The sequence below is a fragment of the Podarcis gaigeae genome, assembly GCF_964106915.1.
Source record: "Podarcis gaigeae genome assembly, chromosome: 16".
NCBI lineage: Eukaryota > Metazoa > Chordata > Lepidosauria > Squamata > Lacertidae > Podarcis > Podarcis gaigeae.
In genome coordinates this window covers 35,260,757-35,280,661 of record NC_139693.1, presented here as the reverse complement: position 1 = coordinate 35,280,661, position 19,905 = coordinate 35,260,757, and the positions used below count along the sequence as shown (strand labels likewise).

At 45.1% G+C, this 19,905-nt stretch overlaps 1 protein-coding gene and 1 long non-coding RNA gene across 19 annotated transcripts in view; one reads left to right on the top strand and one right to left on the bottom strand.

Moving 5' to 3' along the window:
• The window catches only part of RIMBP2 (RIMS binding protein 2), a 273,596-nt gene that overhangs the window by 39,407 nt on the left and 214,284 nt on the right, over positions 1-19,905 (bottom strand). For all 18 annotated transcript variants that reach the window (XM_083716867.1, XM_083716868.1, XM_083716869.1 and 15 more), the window contains 4 exons: positions 11,966-12,117; positions 7,890-7,966; positions 5,758-5,867; positions 3,702-4,514 (listed from right to left, as the gene is read on the bottom strand). In XM_083716867.1, the coding sequence (XP_083572993.1) occupies positions 3,702-4,514; positions 5,758-5,867; positions 7,890-7,966; positions 11,966-12,117 (1,152 nt within the window). The remainder of the gene's footprint in view (positions 1-3,701; positions 4,515-5,757; positions 5,868-7,889; positions 7,967-11,965; positions 12,118-19,905) is intronic.
• LOC310834345 overlaps positions 1-19,905 on the top strand; it is a 202,671-nt gene that overhangs the window by 33,901 nt on the left and 148,865 nt on the right. The window lies entirely within an intron of this gene.

The following is a 19,905-nucleotide window of genomic DNA, read 5'->3' as shown; positions in this document are numbered from 1 at the left end:
CCACATGGTAAAATTACATGTTAAAGATTAGGTGTCTGATTTAAAAAACGCAGAGGACATAAAACTATCAAAATATAAATAAAACCAGTTGTTTTAAAACAAATGCATGCAAATAAAATTAAATGCTAAAATTACACCTCTTGGCTGGCTAAAGAGAAAGGTTTTTCGCAGGTGCTGAAAACAATACAACACAGCCATCTGCCTCATGGCAATTTCAGAAATCCTCCTAGTTAGAAAAGAATTCAGGAAGGGCAGAATGCAGGCCAGAGAAAACACCAAAAGGAATGGAAGGGTAGAAATCCTCTCATCCCTATTCCGATCCCAGAGCCAACACCAGGATGGGAAGTAGGCCTGTTGAGAGCAAGACAGCTGCCAAGGAGTCCTTTAAGGGCATCGGACAGGGAAGAGGACAACATTGCAAATTGTTTTTGGAAGGATTACAGCAAACACTTTTGCATCCCAACGTTGGGGAGCCACTTAAGCAGGAGCAATCTGATGCTGAGGAGGGAAGTCTGGAAAACCATTTACATGCCCTGGGTCTCAGACTATCCCAAAGAGAGTTTGCAGGAGGCAGGAGGGCTGCAGAAACCATGTGGGAACCCAATAATGACGAGGCAAACGGCACCTGCTGTGATCCCAGTGTGCAAAGTTGGTGCCAGATTAATAGCTGCCTGGTTAATTGGCCGCTAGGACAAGTGGATGGGGAAACAGCGTGCCAGAGGCTACCAAGAGTCTTTTGTGCTGTCCGCAGCAATTGCAAGAGAAGTTTGTCAGAGGAGGACATAAACTGGCCCAACTCCTTGCACACAGGAAACCAGCATGTCAGGATGAAGGGAAGAAGAGTTTGGATTTGATATCCCGCTTTATCACTACCCGAAGGAGTCTCAAAGCGGCTAACATTCTCCTTTCCCTTCCTCCCCCACAACAAACAGTCTGTGAGGTGAGTGGGGCTGAGAGACTTCAAAGAAGTGTGACTGGCCCAAGGTCACCCAGCAGCTGCATATGGAGGAGCGGGGAATCGAACCCAGTTCACCAGATTACGAGTCCACTGCTCTTAACCACTACACCACACTGGAAAGAAGGCTGGTGTGTGTTTCTGTCTACATCTCCTCCTGACACCATAGCTTTCTTTTTGTATAGGTAAAGATAAAGGGACACCTGACCATTAGGTCCAGTCATGGCCGACTCTGGGGTTGCGGCACTCATCTCGCTTTATTGGCCGAGGGAGCTGGCGTACAGCTTCCAGGTCATGTGGCCAGCATGACGAAGCCGCTTCTGGCGAACCAGAGCAGCACACGGAAACGCCGTTTACCTTCCTGCCGTAGCTCTACCTATTTATCTACTTGCACTTTGACGTGCTTTCGAACTGCTAGGTTGGCAGGAGCAGGGACTGAGCAACGGGAGCTCACCCCGTCGTGGGGATTCGAACCACCGACCTTCTGATTGGCAAGTCCAAGGCTCTGTGGTTTAACCCACAGCGCCACCCGCATCTTTTTTATAGGCATCCCCTTATCTACGTATGATCAACTTGCGTGTGACTGCATATATGCAAGGCACCGTTAAATGAGTAATTCAATTCTAACCTGAAATGACAGGAGAGAGCTGGAAATTCCTTGTGCTCATAAGGAGACCCTCCCCAGAGCCCAAAAAGGATGTCAGTGAGTCAAAAGTCCAGAAAAAAAGAGACACCAATGACTCCAAATGGTGTGTGGGAGCTCTTGCTGAAGCCGCACTACTCTACTCTACAGCTGCTGGGTGGGAATACTGCTTTTACTTATTTATTGGGGAGGGGGTAACTCAACGGTACGCAGTACCAGCACCCCCCCCCCCCAATGTTAAAAGTGTGGCACTTACTGTAACACCTTTTTTTTTGCTCATGCATGTGGGGGCCTGGAACATAACCCCCCCCCCCATAAGAGCGAAGAGAGGCCTAACTCAGCAAGGCTTTCCTTAAGCACTAAGTTCAGCTAGACTGTCAGATCTTTTGCTTTCTTTCCCTTCCTTGCATCTTGGAGTGGCAGGCTGCGTGTGTGTTCCAAAACCTGGGCTCCATGCAGCTAAAAACAGCTGAGCAAAAACAAAAAACCTCCCCCTGTTTGAAGGCCCTGAAAACCTGTTATCATGATAGCACACTTGCTATGTCTCTAATTAAAACCAATCCCCTATAAATAGCAGTGTGCTGGATGGAAGCCTAGCCTAAAAATATCCCTGTGATTATTAAGGTTATGTATATTTCATGAGTTCTGCCACATATTTGGCAACATCCTGGCTCAACTGAACAAGCTAAAAAGCTTTCGGAGGGAAAGGGACGCCCCCTCCACCGTAACAATCAATTCACAGTGCCGGCAGTCCTACAACAGCCCCGAACATCTCTGAATTGTTATTGCCAGGCAACAAAATCCTTATGGGTTGAGAAAAAGTACTAGCAGGCCTCTGTATACCAGGAATACTGCTTAGCTTTCCCTTCGGAAACAGGGCATTTTGGGGAATGAAGCCCTCCCCAAAGCCAGTTCTGCAGGGGCGATCCTTGAAGACCCTTTTATATGTGGACCGCCTTGCTGAGCTCAAACTCTCAAGGTGTGCCATTGAAGACACCTGTACCCAGAACTTTATGGTATGAGAAGACCACTCCCCACCCCCCGCTTCGAAAGTCCCTCTGACCCTGTTTGGGAAGCATGGGAGTGGGGCACCTTAGGCCCAGGAACCAGATTTGGCTCCCCCGGCCTCTCTGTTTGGCCCACAGGGTTCTCCCCAGGCCATACCCATCCCTGGCCTTGTTTGCACCCGAGGTGTTTTCACCTCACTGGATTGTGTCCATTTGCTTGTCTGGATAACTGATGGTGCAATCTAAATGTGGTGCATGTACTTATCCCATTTCTGCAATAAACTATGCATTCAAGCTCCCGAAACCTTGGCTACTTGTCTTTCTGGCTCGCTGATCCTTCCCCATGGCACAGGAACATAGGAAACTGCCTCATATCAAGTCAGCCCTTTGGTCCATCTAGATAAGTGCTGTCTCCAACTGATTGGCACCAGGTTTCAGGTAGGGGATGTTCCCAGCCCTACCTAGTGCCAGCCCTACCTAGTGATTGAATATGGGACCTTCTATGTACAGAGCAGATGGACTACTAGTGAACTACAGCCCTTCCCAGAGGGGAAGGCAGATGACAGCTCTAAGTTAGAGGTCCCAAATTCCATGTTCTTTGGGTGTACATGCCTGGGCGGTCATAGGCACTTGTACACTCATGGTAATACACCCATGAGCACCTGTGTGAGGCTACCTCTCTTCTTTCCTTTGACAGTCTTCCCCAAACTCATCTTGCCCCCAAAGTCTTCAGGACAACTCCCTGCTTCCAGTGTTCAATGGTCATGGGTCCGTAATGAAGCCTTAAGTAGGTGCAACTGAAACACTGACATGTTCCAGGAGCAGTCAATGTTGTGCCCCACCCCAATGTTCCTGGACTACAAATCCAATTGTCCTTGACCATGCTGGTCAGGGATGATGGGATTTGTAGTTCAACAGCATTTGGAAGACCCCACGTTGGCATCTTCTGTGTCAAAGTTTAGAATGCCAGATCCTTCAGTAAATGACCTTCCCTCTTGCAATCCGTAAGCTTTCACGTACACCGATGGCGCTGCATAAATTAACAAACAACAGCAAGCAATATCCTAAAAACAACAACAACAACACAGAGTCAAACCTGCTGGCAATGTCGAAAATTCTACAAAGGCTTCCTTTTTTTCCCGTTGCTCCAGTGGGAGCTGCCAGGGCATTTGGTGAGGCTTGGCCAATACCTTCACCTTGTAGGCCATGTTGGGCTTCAGGTTAAAAAACTGATACTTGTATCTGGCAGCCTTGACAATATCGAATTCCTCTTCATTGAGGAAGATCACGTGACTGTAATTGCTGTTGGTCGGGAGCCAGGTGAGCTCGGCGGAAATCTGGGTGATGTTGTCCACCTTAAGGTGCGAAGGAGCCACAATGACATCCTTCCCAACTAACAAAGTGCACTGGAGCTCGTCAGAATTGCCCCTACTGGTTATGCTTTGAATAGATATTCGATACGTGCAGGTAGCAATGTTAAGTTTTTCTATGAGAGCTTTAGTTCTGCTCCCCAAGGACACACTCATCCGTATTTCTTTGTCTACCAAGACGTTGTAGCTATGAATGGTTCCCCATCCAGGTGGCACGACCGGAGGCTCCCAGCCCACAATAACACTTTTGGCTAGTTGTTTGATAAGGGTAATTTTTCTAGGATAAGGCACAATGTCTTCTCCGATTTCATCAATGTTCACATCCAGGGTCCCTGCACTGTTACTGACAACGCCAGGCTCTAAGTGGCTGGGAGGGTTTATCTCCAAAAGGCCATCTCCTTCCAACATGTGACCAGTGTGGTTGATGTAATTCTGGTCCTGTTCGCTGCCCACCCCACTCAACAAACGGGATTCATTGTCCTGCACAAAATCCACAAAGTTGGAAGGGACAAGACCTCTCTGTCCATCTAGGAGTTCACCTAGAGGAGAAAGAGAAAAAAGGTGGAAGGCAGGTTGCACAAACACACAGAAAAGACACAACTACTCATCTGGATTCACATTTAAAGATGGGCCAAGGAGAAACACAGCCAGTTTCAACCACGATCCCTGCCCTAGCCCTGTTGAAGTGCTCACCCAGCCCAACCTAAGCCAGCAGTGACTGCTGTCCATCGGGACTGGTAGGAAGCAAACAGTAGAAGGAACCAGAGCCAAGGACAGGCAGAGTCAACTAATTCGACCTTCCTGTCTACTGGGCTTTACTTTAGCCTCAAGTTCAAGTACTTTATTACAGTCATAAACCAGCATAAGCAAAACATCTAAATGAATAGCATAACAGTATGAATCTATTATTAAATAAATAGGAGCAAGAACCAAACATAGATTTAAACATATACATAGAATACTTAATTAAGCATAGATAATGGGTGAATAAAATTTTATAAGAAAAATTAAAAGATCGGTTAACACAGCTATATGGGGTGGGTTTCAGAAGTGTGGATCTAACAATATGGGTCTTCAGTTTAGGACTGAATCGTAGCATAGACAATTCTTCGTCGAATATCTATCATGGCAGCACAAAATCTGGCAAATCAATATGTGACTTCTGGGCTCTCGTCCTGTAGTAATAAGGCAATGTTGTGTTGTTCTGAATGCCCAGGAAACGTATATAAGATGGGTTGAATAAACCTAGTTCGAATGTCTATGTAATACTGGCGATGAAGAAGGGCACGCTCCGTTGCTTCCTGCTGCTACCGGGCTTTACATGGGCATCAATGAGACTAAGGAGTCATCATGGGCTGGTTGTAGGTAAGAAGGCAGGCAAGTGGGGGCTGGATAAGGACAGACAGAGGTCAGTGGGGCCAAGGCCCCTTTGCCCTAATAAATTAGCCCCCGTGCCACCATCTGATAAAAGCCTTCACCCCCACCATTCAATTAGAATTAGAATTTGTATGAGGGGAGAACAAGGGCACCCTCACTGACCCCACTCTCTCTGCAACATCCCACTCGTTCAGTTCCATAACTCCCCATGCATTGGTGGGCTGATGTCTCCGGCAGTTGACACTGCTCTACTTATAGGGCCACCCTAGATGGTTCAGAATGCTGGATAATCGCAAGGGGAGCAAGTGGAACCCAGAATGCTCCCATGTACCCAAATTCATTGATGGTTAAAGAGAGGCAAAAACAAAAACAAAATAAATAACTAAACTGCCAATCTCAACAAACCTTCATAGAAGCCATCTTCATCCATGTCTCCGTACACATAGAGGTATTTTCCTGCTGTGAGGGGCAGCTCTGCTTCGGGGTTTTCATTTGGTCCATCAAATGGGTTGTAACTGGAGGGAAGCACAATTACCTTTTCTCGCCATCGCTCATGTAATTAACCAGCGAGTGTTGAGAATCTCAGGGTCGGGCAAAGAGCTCCTGCAACCTCCTGCTACATAGGAAGCCACCCTGAACTGTGTCAGACGATGGCTCCATCTAACTCAGTACTGTCTGGAAACGGCTCTCCAAGGTTTCAAGCAGGGCTCTCTCTTAGCCCTACCTGGAGTTGCCGGAGATGGAACCAGCAACCTTCTGCACGCAGGGCAGCTGCTCTACCAGTGAGCTATGGCCAACTTCCACTTGCTCCCATCTTCACACAAAGCCATATCCTGACTCTTCCCCACACTGCTAGCAAGTCCAGCCCTTGGTGAGCCAGTTGGGTTTACAGCACCCAAACCCTTTCACAGCACCATTTCTCTTAATGAGGGATGGCGGGCTGATTCATTGCTGAGCCCTTGCCTCTCTCTGGCTGGTTTCCCCCATCTGCTTTCACACATTTCCCCTAAGAGTCTTAGGCTACCCACTATTACCCAGTTCACACCTCCCACATCCCCAAGATACGGCAGCGAGATGTCCTACTGCAACACTGGAAAGCTTCATCATATTCTGGGATGCCCCTGCAACCCAGCCCCTCCTTGGTCAGCCCTCATGTAGGCACAGAGTCATGTGCAGGCCAGTTTAAGCACAGCTGGCAGCAGGGTAGTGTTGGGCAAGTAACATGCCAGTTTCAGGCATCAAGGCCATGACAGGTCCTGAGCCTGGGACCCTTGGGAGGGTCAGACAAGGATGTCAGGGTTTGCAACCAGTGGAGGGGATTGCAGAAAGAGCAATCAGCCATGCACCAACCCCAGAACACAAAGTAGGCCAAGGGGCAAGACGCGACCTCTGTTTCTTGCAGAAGTCTGTTTCTTAAGTCTAAGCAGCGTATGAACTCAGTTTGCAATGGGCCCCACCTTGTCTCAGTCAGTCTTTCCCAGCGCCTTTCATTGAGCCTTGCTTTATCCACCTCCTTGGACATTATTTCTGCTGGCCCAGTAGTTTTTCAGCATCTATGCTAACAACGAATGTTCAGGAGCCCTGACAATTGGGAACATGACTACCTTACTTCCCACGCATGCAGGATATTAAAAAAACACCCACTGGTGTCACAATTGTATACAGTAGTACCTCGGGTTAAGAACTTAATTTGTTCTGGAGGTCTGTTCTTAACCTGAAACTGTTCTTAAGCTGAGGTACCACTTTAGCTAATGGGGCCTCCCGCTGCCACAGCGCCGTTGCCAAACAATTTCTGTTCTCATCCTGAAGCAAAGTTCTTAACCCGAGGTACTATTTCTGGGTTAGCAGAGTCTGTAACCAGAAGCATCTGTAACCTCAAGTGTATGTAACCCGAGATAGCACCGTAGTTCGAGGGAAATCCCAAGATGTGAAAGGTAACTTATTTCAGCAGCAGGACTCTGAGTGGGCAAGAGAAAGTACTGCTTTCATTTCTGCCCGTGCCCCCTGAAAGTGGCCAGTCAGCAGGTAAAATGGCCAGCTCGCCTCTCATTCTCCCCAGTGCCTGAAATGCAGGAAACATCTTTCAGGCAGACCAAAAAATTTACCATTTCCTGGTGATTTGTGGCAGGGCTCAAACTTTGAGGTTAATAAGATCACTTAAAGGAGAGGATAAAAGAGAGAATATTGGCATAGAACGGTGTGGGACATTGCGTCATTAGAAAAACTGAGATGCAGCTGAGTACTTAGAGGCCAATGCAAAAGTTGTTTCCATTTGTCACTTATGCTACTGTCTAAGAGCATGGCTGGCTCCCACCAGCAGCTTTTAAAGGGATGCTGTCCAAATGAATAATTTTTGTGTTTTCCACCCCCGTTGATGTGTCTTCTTTATAGCGGACCCCCTATACTCTCTTCTGGATGCCACATGTTGTATTTTGCATTGACTGCTAATAAATCAGTTTTTTTAAAAGAAGCATTTCAAATTTTGAAAAATAAAAAATACAGTTCACATACAGGCCTGCTTGGTGGGTTGACATTACCTATATCGAGCGATGCAAAGATGGACTTTTCCAGAGTATCTCTGCTTTGAGGTATTAGAATTTCGTTCATTATCCATCTACAATAAGAAGTAATAAATGTGATTAGTCTTCTGGGGTCAGGGTTATATCTTAATCTCCTAATGTACAAATGACCACAATATATACTGTATATATATTATTATTTCTTCCCAGATAGAGTCTGACAAGCATTCTATTTATTTAGGAAAGTGCATTAATATCAAGCAACAGGAATTTAACAAAATGCGTAATATGGAAGTGCTAAAAAGTCGTATTGGGTGTAGCACTCAACACCGTGTGAAAGACATTCAATAAAAACAAAGCACCACTTAAGACTCTCTCTCTCTCTCTCTCTCTCTCTCTCTCTCTGTGTGTGTGTGTGTGTGTGTGTGAAATGAATATTGAAAACAGGCATTCAATGTCTGGCAAAATTGCAGAACCCAAGGGCAGATAATGGATATATTGCAATTGAAGTGCTTACATTATACCAAGTCAGTCCACTGGCCAATCTATCTCACTATTTCCTATGATGACCAGCAACTAGTTTTTCCAGATGTTCACTTTGTGTAAGGAGTGGGCAATTCCACATTCAGAAATCTTTCTTTCAGTAATCAGGATTCACACATCACAGGAACCTGTCTTAGGCTGCATCGGACCATTGGTTCATTCAGTTCAGTGCAGTGCTTTCTACACTGACTACCAGCAGTCCGCCAGGATTTCAGACACAGAGTCTCTCTCAGCACTACCTAGAGTGGCTGGGGAAACCCAGCCAGATGGGCAGGGCATGAATAATAATAATAATAATAATAATAATAATAATAATAATAATAAATACTAAAGTGCTGGAGATTGAAGCTGGTACATTCTGCATGCAATACTGGTGCTCTACCACTGAGCTATAGCCCTTTCCCTGTAGGGTTCAATGGGTTGGGTTTTTCCCAGGGCTCTCCAATAGCCGATTCTCAGTCAATTCTGGCAGTGACTCACAACGGTTGCAAGAATAATCCTCTTTTAGACCCTGCTACCTGAGATCCCACCCCTACCCCCAATTTCCAACATCTCTCAGGGAGGGCTGAGAACGTCTCCTGCCTGGAACCATGGAGAGGTACTGCCAGTCAGGATAGACAACATTGAGATGGACCAATGGGTCTGACTCAGTATAATATGTCACTGAAGGTCTTTGGGAGCAAAGATGGAGTCCTCTCCATGCAAAGAACAAGATCAACAGGAAGCTGCTGTACCACGTCAGACTTTTTGTCCACCTTCCCCAGTATCGTCTTCTCTCATTGGCTGTGGACTCGGGCAAAGGAAGGTCTTGCACCACCTGCTACCTGATCTTTCGTACTGCAGATGCAACAGGCTGAACCCATGTGGAGGTATGCATGGGCTCGCTTTCTAGATGTGCCCTCAAACTTACAACAAAGTTCCTGCACCATCATGAAGCCACTGTGGACAGCAAAACAGCCTGCATGAATAACTCTACCTATCTGTTTCCTGGGGGGCTATGTGCTCCTGGCCACCCACTCTCAACCCACCCACCTCCTCACAGAAAAACGCAAACAACCCAAAAAGGTTTTGCCTATCACTTTCTTCCCACTCATGCCCTGGTAGCCCGTGGAGAAAATAACACAGCCCTTCTCTCCACTCTGTTGGTACGCAATAGAACTCATAACCAAGTCCATAATAATTGTTTTGGGAGATTGCTTCCCCCTCCTTGTTATCAATCACCAAGACGGTAAATGGATGGTGTCTTTGTGGAATGGCCGAGGCCGGCTTGCAATTTCTGAAAATTGCCCATGTCAAGAACCTCTTTGTTGGCTTGACTTTTCAAAGCCTGAGTTCTCCTGAAGCATTTTCAACATAATATAGCTCTCTGCCTTTCTCGGGGATACTGAACCGCTGAACGTATCCCGAGCCAAAATCCCCACGTGGGGTACACACACACCCTGTAATTACCAATACAAAAGGCAAACAATGAGCAATTCATGTCTGAAAAAAGGGCAAGCAAAGTAAAGCATAATAGGAAAGCCAACCTGGGTCTCTGTGCCAGCGTCCTATTTTCAGAGTGCTGGGAGTAAGATAGAGTGATAGCTGCTTAAAATACACACAGACACATTCCCCCCGGCTTTCAGTGTATTCTGATCCAACCTGTTTTGCAACGCACAAACAGTACAATCCTATTCCTTTCTGCTCAGAAGAAAGTCCTACACAGCTCAGTGAGATTTACGAGGTAAGTGTGTATAGAAGGTATACACACTTTTGCCTCATTAATGTCAAACAGTCCAACTTGATGTGTCTGCAAAGGAACAATCTGAAGTCTTAAACTGCACTCTGCAAGAAGGGCTTGTGTTTGACACCTTTTGCATTTGAATCAAAATGCAAACTCCGCTGGGATTGGCTCCACTTGGGAGTGGAGCTGATCCGTGATGTAAGCGGGGTGCGTGTTGTTAATTCAAGTATCAAGTACCATACAAAGTAAAGTGAAAGATGAATGCATATGTGCATAAACACATACAAGAGCATTTATTTTAAAATGTTGGGATGGGGAGAAAAATAGAAAAACACCCCCATAAGCATGTCCTGACATTTCAATATCATTTTCTTATATCTTATTCAGAGTGTGTTTCCCCTCTAGCACCATTGCTGACATCATTATTTAAAAAACCAACAGAGCTGTGTACCCTCTTCTTGGCTGTCTCCATTGAAGCAAGGCTCCCTCTACATTATATATGTCTGGTTATCCAGCAATTAAAACAGGAAGAGGTCTAGAATCATTACAGGAGTAACCGCTCAGGTAACACCGGAGTGTTCAGACATAGCAACAGACCAAAGCTTTGTGTTTCTTGAGTGAGCAATGAGAATCAGCGTTCCCGCCCCCCCCCCCGCCCACCATGACCAAACTCCCCCTTGAGCCATGCCTGAGGTGAACCATTGTTTGCCATTTCACCAGAAGCAGCAAATAATGGATTCTGCTTGCCCTGGAAACGGGTTTGATCCTAGGTTGTGAGCCTAGTTTGCAGGGCAAGTGCAAAACCATAGTTCACTGGGTTGGACAAAATAGGGAATTTTGGCTCATCTCAAAAGGACTGGAGGGACATAAGAGGATAAGGGAGCAGGGGTGTGAGGAAAGGAAGAAGTTTGCCATTTCCAAGGTTCCTCAATTTTTGTTCCAATAACAACAACAACAACAACAACAACAACAACAATAATAATAATAATAATAATAATAATAATAATAATTTATTTACACCCGACTCATCTGGCTGGGTCTCCCCAGCCACTCTAGATGGCTTCCAACAAAATTTTAAAAATATAATAAAACATTCTGACTTTTGTTTGTACTCAACGTGCAAACTTGACCATTTTCCTTGGGATTGGTGCACACAATCATGTTACCTACATCACGTATAGGGAACCTTTGGCCCTCCAGATGTTGCTAAACTTCCCTTAGCCCCAGCAAGCATGACCAAAGGCAGAATACAGAGATTCTGAAGGACCTGAAAATTTGTTTATGTATGCCACAACTGCAGCCAGAATGGTATTTGCCCAGAGGTGGAAAGAGGATGCTGTACCAACCAAGGAAGAGTGGCTGATTAAACCGATGGATTATGCCGAAATGGCAGAATTAACAGGTGCAGAAAGAAATCAAGAGGAAGGAAAATGATTAAAGAGTGGGGCGCACTTGTAGAATATCTGAAAAATTAGGGGATGCAAGGAAGTGCATTGGTAGGGTTAACTTAAATTCTAGAATAACTAAAAAATGGGGTACAGTGGGAAATGAAGTGTTAAAAATTCAAATAAGAAATCACCAAAGGGGGGAAGTTTAATATGCATTTATATTGGAAGTATGCGATTGTAAGGTGTGTATCTGTAAATTTTTGAAAACTGAATGTGTGTGTGTGTGTGTGTGTGTGTGTGTGTGTGTGTGTTAGTTAAGAAACCTCTGGAGAGCCAGAGGTTCCTTAACCTTCATCTATATCATCAACCCTTCTTAACAAAAAACTAGTCCCAACAGTTGAAGAAGAGACAGGTTTGTCCAAAGCCATTTTTCAACTTACGTCTGATTCAAACCTGCATCTTGGGCTGCCAGATCGTGACCGGGACAGGAAAGTTGGCTTGATGGACAATTGCTCTGGTTTGTCACTGGATAGTTGTAGGGGTCGTATGAACTCTGAGATCACACAGTGGCCTCCTGAGGAGCTTTCATGACCTGTGTGAAAAAGAGAAAGGATGTAACATCTCAGGAAACTGGCGGGTATAGTGGCAATCGTGCAGCAACACACAAATTGTTGTTGTTGTTGTTAAGGATGGCAGTTCCATCACCTTATGTGCCAGCCCCCTTAGCTACTGATTTTAGATTACAGGGGTGGGCAGGGACTCTTGGCTTACCTCTGACAGCTGCCTATGTTACTTAGTCTTATGATGATGCTGAATGAACATCAAATCACATCTTTTGGACAGTTCCCATTACACAACCAGTGATGGGAGACAACTTCCCCTCCTTCCTAAGCATTTTCATACACTAACATTGGCAACAGGATGTCTGTGGGCTCCAAAGAGGACCAGCTGTTCCCCTAGAACCAACCCAGAGTCCAGAAAGGCGTATCAAGAGAGTGGTAGCTTGAACATATGAAGATTAGTGATGAGTGAACTCCTCTCAGCTTGACTTAGAAATCAATCACCAATTATGAGTCTTTTATTTTTTTAAAGAGAGAGCTTTGGAAGGAACTAACTTTCCCCCAAAAGATATCAATTAGCTCATCATGTTGGCTACATGGTTTTGAGTTGGTTTCAAATCCCATCTGCCTTCCCCAAATCCTGTAGAGCAGTTGCTTCCCACATGGAGCTCAAGGAACATCCCAAATGGGGATTCTTAAGGCTGCAATGTGCTGTTTCTGGCCTTCCGAACAAGATAGGGGAGCTGTCCAACAGCAATGGTGCTGAATGTCGAACAAGAGAGCAGCTGTTTAGGATGATTTGTGGAGGAAGGCCGATTGCAAAGGCCAATTCTCCTTGTTACTGTCCTATGGCATTGGTAGGCAAACTAAGGCCCGGGGGCCATATCCGGCCTAATCGTCTTCTAAATCCGGCCCCTAGACAGTCCGGGAATCAGCGTGTTTTTACATGAGTAGAATGTGCCCTTTTATTTAAAATACATCTCTGGGTTATTTGTGGGGCATACGAATTCATTCATCCCCCCCAATATAGTCCGGCCCCCCACAAGGCCTGAGAGACAGTGGACCGACCCTCCGCTGTAAAAGTTTGCTGACCCCTGTGTGGCAATGAATCCACCAGATACGTGCATGGCAACAAATCATGGAGCCCTGCTGTCTTTGCTAAGAGTCCAATGCCTCCCCTCCATGCATTCCTCACATGAATTATAAGTCTTTGTGCTCACTTACATCTACTGACATCACCACACCACCAGTGTGGCACCCTTCAACTGTTGCAGGACATCCCCTTTCATCAACCCTCCAACAGGAAGAGTCCAAATAACACCTGGAGAGTCAACCACATTGACTACCCTTGAATGACCTTATGTTATTACATTCAACGTGTGATCTCTAATTGGCTGGGAATGTGTGGAGAAGGAGAAAGAGAAGAAATGGCTCTAAAGGGGTAACAAAGACAGCCACAAACAAAATGGGGGGGTATGTTTGGGATTGTTGTTTTGAGGGTATTTCCAAAAAGCACAACTTTCATACCAAGAGCTGCCTAAACAGCATTAGGCACGGACCTCACTACTATTTTCATATTCTCCCATAAATTAATAGTCTATGTCTCTATGACATAGCTGCAGTCTACTTGCAGTATCTGCATGGTGCTAAGATAGACTTGAGTGTCTCTGAAACACAGCCATTTTGTTTTATAGCTGCCCTGAGAAATCGCTTCTACCGCAGGCAAAATGGAGGGCACTCCACGGGGCTAAAGAGTCCAGACCGCAGGGAGCCCTCCAGAAGCAGACGCCATCTCTGCATAGAGTCGCACAGAGGCTGATGGCTCAAACTTCAGCGGGCAAAAAGGAAGCGGGGGTGGGAGGGTGGAGAGATAACTTGCATATTGGATGTATTTTTAATTGTTTTGTTTTGTTAATTCAATGTTTTTTGTTGTGTTTCTGTTTTTGTAATGTATCGTATTGTCTTGTTTAATTCTTTTTTTTCTTTTTGTAATCTTTAAACTGTTAATAAATATTATTTTTTAAAAAGAGAGAGAGAACTTGCAATGGGTTGGTGTATCTGTCTTATTTTAACTTGCTCACATTTTGGACCATTTCACACATTGTGTGGCAGGGAAAGCTTAGTACTGAAGTGCACAAGTAATTGCCAGGACCTAGGTAGTGAACTCCGGCAAATTAACTGCTTATCACACGAAAAGAATGGCTATAATAAGCCTCTCCATTCAAATTTAGGAGAATGCAATTAAAGTGGATCAAAGCTCTCTGTCACAAATCTACACCATGCATTTAAAGCTCAAGGCTTCCCCTAAAGAATCCTGGGAGTGGTAGTGTGCCGTGTGTGCCAGAAACTGTGTCCTGTGATGGCTAAATTACAGTTCCCAGGATTCCCTGGGAGACGCCTAGTGTTTTAAATGTGTGTTGAATGTGATTTAAATGTATGGTGTGGGTGTGAACCCAACAAATCCACTTTTCGCTGTTAGGAAAGTTATGGGGAAATGCATAAAGAAGGTATTGGATATATGATTGATTCAAGGAAATGCATAACCACTTCCCAATCAAATCAGGACGCTCATTCTGGCATAACTGCCTTGCAAACAAATCAGAAAGAATGCTCAATAAAAAGCAGGCATCGTCTAATTCCCATGGAAGCATTATGCAAGAAAATCAGGACGAACCCTTAATAAATGGGTCTTTTGCAGGCACCCGGAGAGCTTTAAAGCATGGCCAAACAATGGGGGAAGGAATAATGCAAGAATGGGACACAAACATGTGTATCTCACTCAGGAAAGCTGGGATTAGTTCTCTATATATTTGGACACTAAACCTGGTTCTTTCTGGATGGAAAGGGCTATACCACAAGGACTCTTCAGATTGGTCCTAAGTTTGCAGTTTGCAGCAACACCTTCCACAATGGCATCACCACCTCCAGGCAACTGTTTTACAGCAAAGGGGGGGTGGGGGTGGAGCATGACAATAAGCATTGTATTTAAGCATTGTCTATCTGCAATTTCATTGTCTATCTGCAATTACTAGGGCTATGAAGCCCCACAACATGTAGTCTGGGCTAGGGAAGAAATGACAGGTGTAAGGGGCTCTTGAAAGCACACCAGAGAGCAGAAAAGAGCAGGCAACAGCAAACTCATTTTTTGAACTGATTTCGAGTCAGAGACCTGGATGAGTCAGATATAAATTTTCACCCTGAACCATATGCACAGATCCAGGCTTTGAAAAGTAGACTGTAGACTATTTTAATTAAAAGGAAGGGGGAGGGAGGCAGAGAGGTTCGGAGAGGATATTTGAGGATGTCAGCACCGTCCTAAATTGGCCGCTGTGGCTTTGCTACAGCTGCTGCTACTGCTGATATAATTAGGCTCCATTTGCTATTTTCTGCTTCCATATTTGCAGCTCCCAGGGAACAACAGTGTAGAGCAGAGGCAAACAGAGTACGGCACGTCCCTCCATCCCCCCTCAAAAAAAGAATCCTCCTTCTTCAAAACGACCATTTTGCAGACACAACTTGCTGCAGCATTTACAGATTTTGTCAAAAAGTCAAGGACCTACCAGTAATTCCGTACCGGATGGGGTACGACCACCTTGTCAAAAAGCCCTATGGAGTCCCAACACTTTGGTTAAAGAAGCAAATGCACTTTCCCCCTCCTGCTTGTACACAAATATGGGTGCACCCTTTCCAAACTCACATTTGTGGGTGCTTGGCCCAGAGGTGCTCTCAAGGCAGGCTTCCAGGGCCCTATTCATGAGACCCTGGTTAGCTACATTTTGAATTACCGTAAGTAAAAGAAGACACATTGCTATCTTAAGGAGGGAGTGGAGTAAGACAAATAAGTCTAGAGCCTGACATTACTCAGGACTGCAATACCTCAAGGACCATCTCTCTCCACAGAACCGAGCCAGACCCTGCGATCATTGTCTCAGGCTGTTATTCATGTGCCTCCTCCATGAGATGACTGGAGGGTTATTGGTTTGTTTTTGTTTTTTATTATGTACAGTGGTACCTTGGGTTACAAACACTTTGGGTTACAGACTCCGCTAACCTGGACGTAGTACCTCAGGTTAAGAACTTTACCTCAGGATGAGCAGGCGGCAGCGGGAGGCCCCATTAGCTAAAGTGGTACCTCAGGTTAAGAATGGTTTCAGGTTAAGAACAGACTCCCAGAACGAATTAAGAGGTACCACTGTATTTTGTGTTTTTTATGTTGTGAACCGCCCTGAGACCTACAGATGAAGAGTGGTATACAAATTTAATAAATAATAATGATTACTTAAAGTGTACCACTGATTCAATTTCTGGAAAGGATCTGCAGGAAATCTGCTAGTCAGCCCAAGTTCCCCAGATTCTGTTCTGAATCCCAAAAAGCGTCTTGAAGCACATAAACAGCTGGCTTTCAGAGGCTGATGCCATGACTCATCCGCTGCAATTGGCTTTAATTATTCTGAGGCACTCTAAACTGTGAGCACCATTCCTTCCCAGATGAAATCATCCCAGACGCCTGAGCGTATTCATCTAGACCAGGGCTGAAGAACCTTCATGACCCCTGGGAAACACATCATTCCCTTATGGGCAACCTTCTGAGGCCCATATGCTACTGGTGATGGGCAGAGAGCCCAAAGCAAAAGTGAGTGGAGCAAAGACATTTGTGTTGGCAAGGAAATGGGGCAATTGGCAGGCCCCCAGCTAGCTCCAGCCCACTGGCCAGTGTGCAGGTCAATCTCCAGTCCTTGTTGCAGCATCTGCAACCAACAGCTTCAGAAGCTGGGGCACGCAACTCAGCAGAGATAACGCGCAAACAGAAGCATCAGGAGAGGTTGTGTAAGCATATTTACAAGCAGTTTATTCAGCATACATCCGGACAAACGGAAAACATGTCTGATCCCCTTCGTGTCCAAAGCAAGAACGCTAAAAGCAAAAGCTATACACAAACAGAAGTTCCCAGCAAGCTGTGCTGGAGTGTAAACAGGCATGTGACACACAATAATCATGCTTGTCCCTTAAGGTGGAACGGAATAGTCTAACAATTTGTACACCAACCATTTTGTTTACACTCACACATGTCTGTCCATCCAGGCGAGCAAGAGGCATTGCCTGAATTCAAGGGCACATTCCAGTGAGGTGAAGACAAGGAGGGTGTGAAGTATGCATGGTGGGGTATGTGGGTTGGGGAGATGGGGTGCTCAATGGCAAATTCAGCCTTGTATGGAATGGCCTTAAGAACACAAGGGTCTCCTGGACTAGAAAGGTCCAAATAGTCCCGCCCCCTGCTCTTACGTTGAGCATCCCAATGCTTCTGATAAACTTGGAAGCAGAACGAGAGTGCAACAGTGCCCTCCTCAGTTGTAATTCCCAGAAGCTGGTATTCAGCCACCTCCTAAAGAAGGCCCAGGCAAGAGCCCCACGGAAAGCAAAAGTATTCACTAACAGAAAACACTGCAGTGTGGCAGACTCCTCAATTTAAAGGTCTCAGGGCACAAATTAGCCAGCAGCACTTAAAGAACATTTGCACAAAGTAATTCATACTGCTATTGATTGATCAATTATGGACTATTCTGAACGCCCAGGAGAGCACATTAAACTGTCCTTGATATCTGATGAACAGAATATCTTACTGATTGGCTGTGCCAAGAAGATTGCTATCTTTTTACCCAGAACGGATTCCCAATTGGCTGCAGCTGGAAGACTTGTGTGACTTTTCAAAGTGGATTTGGCTTGTAGACTTTAATGCAACCTGACAAAGCTTTTTGTTTTTACATTTCCCACGCCCCAGCTCTGAACCCAAAGTGTGTACACATGGCAACAGTCCATAATTCAGCTTTTCAGGTTCTGGAAGTTTAAAAAGATTGCTCCAACACCCAGGAATGTCAAAGAATTCTGATGAAAATACAGAGAGAAGCAGTAATTGCTGGTGTTTGCTCATTTGTCCCATGTCCACAATAGAAATCAGCCCAGCAAATGGATGTATGCTTTAATCTTTTTGTGGCGTATTGCTGATTTCTTTGTTTTGAAATGTTTTCTTCTGATCATTTTATTCTATGCTAACTGCACTGACTTTTTTTTTTTTACAGTCAAGGGGTGTATAAACTTTCTGAAATAAAATACAGTCATACCTCAGGTTACAGATGCTTCAGGTTGTGTTTTTTCGGGTTACAGATGCGCCAAAACCCAGAAGTACCAGAACGGGTTACTTCCGGGTTTTGACGGTCGCGCATGCGCAGAAGCGCTAAATCCTGCTTTGCACATGCGCAGAAGTGCCGAATCGCAACCCGTGCGTGCACACACGTGGCGCTGCGGGTTGCAAACATGCTTCCCACACGGATCACGTTTGCAATCTGAGCGTCCACTGTAAATAAATACAAAATGGTACTTGCTGTTTTCATTTTCAGTCTACAAATGATACGCAATCATAATGGTTATTTTTCCACTTAAACTGTGCATATTTTGCATTGAGATGAACAGCCTTTGCATTAAAATAAATAGTGTGGAAATAATTATGTCAATAATTACATTAAATTCATTAGCTGCAGAAATAATTAGGCAGATTCCATTAAGTGGCAGACAGCGACTAACATACTATTTGGCTGAAACCGAACTGCCATGAAGCAGAAACACTGCTGACTCTGTGTAAGGCAGGTTGGAAGGAAAATTACTGTTTTCTTACATCCTTGCAAACACGAGCCCCAGCACCCCACAACATCCACCATCTGAGGCACATGCTTCACTCTGTTTGATGTCAGAGCCGGTCCAGGTGATGGATGAGAGAAGAATGCTATGGAAGTTGGGCCCTTAGTTGCAAGGGTCCAACCTTTGCTCAGTGCAGGAATCCCGCAACTACAGCATCCCTGACAGAGTATCTCCCAACCTCCACTTAGACCTCCAGCAAGGCATTGTGTTTGGTCACCCTGGTAAATTCTATTTGAAGAGCAGGGTAAAAATCTATTAAATCCAAAATGATGGTTGCTCAGATGTCTGCATACTATCAGGAATATCTGCTGGGCGTTGGGTATGGCCCAGTAAGGTTTCCTTGTATACACAGAAGCAGGAATGTTTCCCACAAGCAGAATTTGGATTGAACTAGGTTGTGTTTAACAAAGTGCACCAAATCAGCTCAAATATATCTGAAAGCAGTTCCCATAATTGCCGGGTGACCTAAGCATGAATGAAGTTTGTTTCAGGGTAGAACTCTGAATGAGCTCATTCTCACATGTGTGTGTTTTTAACTGTTTATAGACTCTTTGGGCCTTTAAGATTCACAATCATTGGGGGGAAATAAATCAAACTATTCACATTGCATTGTGTGTGAGAGTGTTTTGATGCTTTCCACTGCGGCAGTTTGTAACGTTCTGAATGCTTAATTCCACCCCCTGCCTCAACCCACAGAGGATGAACTTGAATTGAAACGTGCACAGAACGAATGAGTGTTAGCTGGAATTAGTTACTTTTCAGACAAATTGAATTTGGACTAGTTCCTTTTTAAAACGAGCCTTTCCAGGCTCTGCCCACAACTTCATATAAGGTCAAGCCAGATACATGCACATTTATTTAAACTCACCCAGAAATCCAATATCAGATGTCTGCTAGCTTTAAGGAAAAAATAGGGAAACCTCCTCAACTCACAACACACAGCTTTGTAGTTGAACTGGCAAGCGTTTGTTCAATAATAAGCACACACACATGTCACATCCGAATTGGCCCAACTTGCCAGTGCCAAGCCTCATCAGAGAGAGGGCAAGGGCCTGTGGGAGACAGAACTATGTGTGCAAATTGGCACACTGGAATGGTTCCAAGTGTCCTCGGGTGACCCTCCAGCC